Source organism: Gavialis gangeticus, unplaced genomic scaffold (assembly GCF_001723915.1).
Source record: "Gavialis gangeticus isolate Ggan-Ray unplaced genomic scaffold, GavGan_comp1, whole genome shotgun sequence".
In the NCBI taxonomy this organism is placed as follows: domain Eukaryota; kingdom Metazoa; phylum Chordata; order Crocodylia; family Gavialidae; genus Gavialis; species Gavialis gangeticus.
In genome coordinates this window covers 467,189-473,250 of record NW_017728991.1, presented here as the reverse complement: position 1 = coordinate 473,250, position 6,062 = coordinate 467,189, and the positions used below count along the sequence as shown (strand labels likewise).

At 60.4% G+C, this 6,062-nt stretch overlaps 1 protein-coding gene across 1 annotated transcript; it reads left to right on the top strand.

The window, feature by feature from the left end:
• Positions 1-4: 4 nt before the first annotated feature.
• Positions 5-3,144, top strand: CBX4 (chromobox 4). The gene is made up of 2 exons (XM_019515521.1): positions 5-52; positions 936-3,144. The coding sequence occupies exons 1-2, from the start codon at positions 5-7 to the stop codon at positions 2,244-2,246; spliced, it is 1,359 nt and encodes a 452-aa protein (XP_019371066.1). The 3' UTR covers positions 2,247-3,144.
• Positions 3,145-6,062: the final 2,918 nt, after the last annotated feature.

Below are 6,062 nucleotides of genomic sequence, written 5' to 3'. Positions count from 1 at the left end.
GCTGATGGGATGCCGCAAGAGGGGGCCCAAGCCCAAGCCGCTGGTTGTGCAGGTGAATTCGGGCACTGATTGATTGACTTTTCTCGGGGGGCAGGAGGAGATGGGGGGCCCAGCCGGGCTGTAAAACCGAGGAAGGCATCAAGAAATGGCCCTGCCTCTAAATGGCCCCTTAGCAAATAGGCGGATTTAAAAGCGCTTTGTTTTGCTTTTTAATAAACTCCCGAGGTTGGTCCTGGCCCCCCGGGGAGGAGAGTTTCAGCTGGTTTCATCATGCTACAGGAGCAGCGACCTACGGGTCCCCTGGCGATGTTAAATGCCAGCCTCAGCCCCTCCCTCCCACGCGGCCTCGCCACCCCGGGCCCGGGCCCGGGCCCGCACCCGCACCCGCAGCCTCCGGGGGAGCTGGGGAAGGCTGAGGAGGAGCCCGAGGTCACAGGGAAACCCAGCCCCGCGGCTGCACGGGGATCTCCTTCCTGGCAGGCCTCGCCGCGGCCGCTCCAGCACGCATCTGCGCGGCCCTCCGCGCTGCGCCTGCCTGAGCGTGGCAGTGACGCATGGAGCCCAGGCCAGGCCTCGTTGCGGGGACGGCTCCGCGCGAAGCGGAGCCGATGGCGTTTGCTTCTGGGCGTCGCCTCTCCCCTGCCACCCCTGCTTCTGTCCCTCCCGCGTTTCCCCCGGAGTCGGGTTGATTGAAGGGTCCTTTTTATTGCCTCTAATTAATCCCGGGCAATATACAGCCTGTGGGCTAGGAGCAGGCCCCTGGCTGTGTGTTAAGGCGCATCGCGTCCCTTAATGATGGCCATTAGGAAGGCACGTGTTTTACAATGTGTGCTTAAGCTTATTGAATGGACGCCCGCAGAAGCGCCGGCCCCTTGCCTTTGTCTGCCCTCCCTTGATGGGCCCTGGCCAAACTCAACCGCTGACTCTCGTTGCAGCTCCCCTCCTTCGCCCGGCGCTCCAACATCCTCTCGGGGCTGCAGGACCCTGCCGCGGACAACCGGCCCAAGCTGGACCTGAGCGCCTCCGGCAAGGGCCAGCAGCACCAGTACGAGCTCAACAGCAAGAAGCACCACCAGTACCAGCCCAACGGCAAGGAGAGCAGTGTGAAGCACCAGTCCCACAGCAAGGGGAAGTATTACTACCAGCTGAACAGCAAGAAGCACCACCACTACCAGCCCGACCCCAAGATGTACGAGCCCCACTTCCAGCCCGGCAGCAAGGAGCCGCCGAGCCAGGGCTGCTTGGACCACAGCAAAAGCCCCTTGGTTGCTCACCCGGATAAATGGGGCCACAGCCCCGCCAAGAGCCTGCTGAGCCCGGTCAAGAGCCTGTCCGCGGAGGGCAAGAACGGGGCCGAGAAGAACCTGTCCAGCGGCACCGGGCCGCCTCCCCGGGACAGGGTGGCCAGCAACGGCATCGGGGGCAAGATGAAGATCGTCAAGAACAAGAACAAGAACGGGCGCATCGTCATCGTCATGAGCAAGTACATGGAGAACGGCATGCAGGCGGTCAAGATCAAGTCCGGGGAGCCACCCAGGAAGCGGGCCTCGGAGGAGAGGACTTCCAAGAAGGGCGGGGAGGAGAAGCAGGAGGCCTGGAGGAAGCCCGGGGAGGAGCGGGTGGCAGGCGCGGACCCCCCCAGCAGGGCCGAGGGCGAGTGGGGCCCGCCGCCCGCGCAGCACGAGGAGACCCCCCTCGCCAAGGAGCCCCCGCCCTGCGAGCAGCCCCTGCAGCTCACCACCAAGCCCGACCTCGTGCCCTGGTCCCTGGATCCCAGCCGGGAGCACAGCCCTTCCACCATGGGACTGAACCTCTCCGGCTCGGGCTCCAGGAAGCGCTGCCTCTCCGAGCCCCACGGGGACAGGGAGCCGGGCAAGAAGCGCCTCACCTCCCGGAGCATCAGTGCCCCCACCTGCCTGAGCCCCCCGGCTCCCGAGCGGCCCGAGCCCCCTCCCTCGGCCACCGCCCAGCCCGAGGTCATCCTGCTGGATTCGGACCTAGACGAGCCCATAGACTTGCGCTGCGTCAAGCCGCGGGGCGAGGGCGAGCTGGCCGTGGCGCAGGTGAAGCCGGAGGAGCCTCCGGTGTTGGAGGAGAAGCCGGGCGCCGAGGCCCCGCCGCAGCAGCGGGAAGAGGAGGAGGCCGAGCCCCTGCAGGAGTTCAAGCCCTTCTTTGGGAATATAATTATCACGGACGTGACCGCAAACTGCCTGACCGTGACCTTCAAGGAGTATGTGACGGTGTGAGGGGGGCCGGCCGCTCCCCGCAGGGAGGTACGCTGACGTTCCCGGGGCCGCCCGCTCCGCCATCCCCCTCCACGGTATTGCCACTGGCCTGGAGCCCACCGCCCTGCCCTCCCCGCGCGGCGACCGCGGCGCTCCCGCCGGGCCCTCCCTGCCCGGGCGGAGGGGAGGGCAGGGCACAGTGACTGCCCCTGCTATGCTGGGGGCATCCTCTCCTGCTGCTCCGGCCCGGCGGTCCCGCGGCCGCGCGTGGATGAGGCCCGCCAGTTACTCAGAGTTGCATAGTATTATATTTTAACAGTGCTAACTTGTTGAGTGGTTCTTGCTCCCGTTTGTACGTGGTGTTCTTGAAATGTATTGTTCGAGCTGAAAGCTGGTCGCCCGGCCATGCTAATATATTTATTTGTAGGTATTTATATAATGAAATATAAAGCCTAGATTTATGGAGTCTCTAGATCACCTTATAAACTATATCAAACAAATATTTTCTGTTCTCCTTTTTAACCAGTCAGCATTTTAGTCTCATTCCTTTCCGCCCCCTTCATGAACTGCAGGACCATTCCCTGGTATATATTTTTTGATACTGTACACACGTGTTGTTTCTATGTGCAAAGTTCGTTATCTAAAGCTAAACAAGCTATTATAGAAACTGCTGCTACTAGAAATGTCTAAACCTATAAGCTTCCAATTATTAATTGCTTGAATGTAAATATTAAATGGAGATGTTGAAAGTGCATTTGATGTTCTGCAGCTAGCTTAGAGTGGATTGCAAAGACCAGCTGTTAGAAAGAAGGTGGAGCCTGAGCTGCCAGTCGCACTTCCTGCTCTAAGGGCTGTATCATGGAGGACGAAAATGTATCATGCAATCATTGCAAAGGACTATAAACCTTTACAAAAATGACTGGAAGTTGCAGTGCATTTGTTACCCGCTTGCAAACGGCACGGGACAGGCTCGTGGATGCCGGCGTAACAAAAGGGTTGCGTCCCCCAGGGCGAGCGCCCTCCTTTCTAAAGACGTGAACAGAGACGGTTCTCCGAGGCGGGAGCGGTGCTGGCCGGGGGCGTGGGGGGAAGGCGAGCCGCACGATAAGCTCCTACTATGCCGTTGCGATGTGCTGAGAGCAGGGCGCAGATAAGAGGCAGGCGTGTTCCCTCCGTGCTGATCTCACGTGTTTCATTTAACCCCTCGGCTCAGAGGCCCACCTTCCCCTCCGGGCAGTTAGACAAAGACCCCGCGCGGTCCGTGGCGAATAACGACGGATATTTTGCATGGCCGAGCCGCGGAGAGGCCTGTCCCGGGGGAAGGTGGGCACGGGGCACCTTCCGAGAACAACTCGCGGTTTCCGGTCCGGTTAGGATGCTTTAGTGCTGGATGTTCTTGGACGTCGAGCCGTTGCGGTGGCCGAGCCCTGAGAGCGGCCCATGGAGAGGGATATGTGATCAGATGCTTTAACCTGGCTCCTGTGCGCAGGATTGTCCTCCCTTTGTGGGTTTAAAAGGATGGTGCTAAGGCTGCAGGACTTTTTGGAGCTCCCTCTACAACCAGGCTGCTCCTGAGCCGTGCACAGAGTGATTCTTTCAAGTCGGGTGATGTTTGGAGACCCACAGGCCTGGCCCACTGTAGCCAGTCTGGTCCACGCGTGGCTGGTAGACCTGTGGCAGCTTCCCGTCGAATGCTTCTGAAAAGACGATCTAGCCACGTTCTTTGTACTCGGGGCGTGTGAAAGCTGCCCCCTTGATAGCCTAGCCATAGCCGTGGGGTCTGGCCGGAGAAGGCCGATTCATTTGAGTGCTCGGGGAAAGCTTTTAGCTGCAAAATTGTCGTGCGAGTTGGATGTACGTGTGCTGGCAGTGGCAGGTTTCATTCACGGTGGGAAGTGCATCTAGCAGTTGCACCCCGCCTCCTGCACGGTCTCTAACCTGCCTTCTTTTGGCAACCTGGAGGGGCTGTCGTGGGGGCTAGACACTGGCTTTCCTGCAGAGGCTAATGGGGGTTGCACGATGGGATGCATCTCCCACGGGCCCGCCACGGCGCCCAGCTGCAAGTAGACGGCAACTGCTGCCTGTCCCCATGAGCCACAGAACTGGAGGTGTTGCCCTAGCAGGGAAGTCGGGAGCCACCCCGTCGTCTCCGGACTTGAACTGCCCGGCAAACTGAATCCGCGGCATTGGCGCGTATTGCTGGAAGGGGCAGACCCTTGCATTAAGCCGCTGTTGGGGGCTTGTCCGTACTGGGAAAACGACTGAAATAGCTGTTTCAGCCCCCGCCCATCGGTGGAAGCTAACTGCAGAGTCAGAATGCCTTTGGAAAGGGGGCTGCCCCCTCCCTCTGAATTAGCCCCAGTTTACGTCAACATCGTTATTTCAGCAATGTAGGCAAGTCCCTGGGCAACAATCGGGACGGGCTCTTGGCCTTGCCCTGGTCTCCCTTCACGTGGGCCAAGCACCCGTCGGTGGTTGCGAGTAGCAGCCTCTACGTGGTGGGATTGGGCTTTTTGCCCCTTCTCCTCCCAAAGCTGCAGTGTAAGACACGGCCCCGCATCTTAAGCCGCCTTTGAGTGCAGTGGATGCGGGGGTCCGTGCAGGGAGCGGCGTCTGACCCGTGCTGCAGACCGCCGGCTGTGGCATTGGTGGAAGGGGGCGGCAGGGCACGAAGCCGTGTGAAGCGCCCCTCCTACGGGCGGTCAGGCCCGAGCCGGGCTGAGCTTGCAGGGCTGCCAGGAGCACGACGGCCTGTTTCCCCTGCGACCGGAGCCCCCGCTCTCCTGCCCAGGCGAGCTCGCGACGGGCGCGTGAGCAGAGCCCCACCTCGGCGGCGGCCGTGGCATTTGCGAGCGGGCAAGTGCGGCCGAGCATGCCAGGGCCTCGCGGCTGCTTCGGGAGAGCTTCGCTTCTGTTTCAAAGCCCGGCGTGTTTCGATACCTCTGGAGTTGGGTGCCAGGACGCCTGAGTCTTCTAGGCCGACCGGCTCCTAGCACATCCTAAAGTGGGCTTTAAACGGCCTGCGGCTTCCCACGTCTGAACCCTGCCCCACGCGGTCGGCGAGCAGCAGCTGGCAGCGTCCTGCTTCCCCTGCGGTCCGAAACGCAGCTCGGCTTGAGTGCGGCTGGTGGCTTTGAGCGTTGGGGCGCACTAAGCCAGTTTCCTTTCCGAAGTTGGGCTGCGTCACGTTTTGGGCTTCCTCGGTGGGTGCCCTGGCGCGTGACTCTGCCCACCCCCGCCTTGTCCTGCTCCATTAGACCGGCAGACACAGAGCTGCCTAAAATGCCATCCTTCAGCAGTAGCTGCGGCTGGTTGAGGCGCCATTTCCCGGAAACCACAGAGCCAGATAATTCTTGCATTAAACACGGTCAAACTAAGCGAGGAGCTCCAGCAGCTTCCTGCGCAGCGAGAGGAGCGAGATGCAGAGGCTGCGCGCTCCACATTGTGCCCGTCGGCCGAGGAAGGCAGCTTGCCTCGTGTCTGAGTGACTCGCTTCTGCTCATCTCTAGCACTGCTAGGGGCATCCAGCTCCGGTGTCAGTCGCTGCCGTGGGTAATTGGGAGAGATGTTTGTTGGCAAATAGGCTTGGCCTCTAACAGGATATATAGGGCCAGACGACCTGCCACTGTTCTCCTTTACAGAGAGTGGTTTCCACTGCGTGCAGATACAGGTCAGGGGAGAGGCTTAAGCATTTTTTGTTTCAGCTGGAATTGCAGGTTTGAAAGGACATTTCGTCTTGATAAATCAGCCCTTGTGAGCAGCCCTACTGTTATGTTCATCTGTGCAACACCAATGATTTGTGCAGCTGACTGCATTTTTACTGTCTGGATGGGAAGG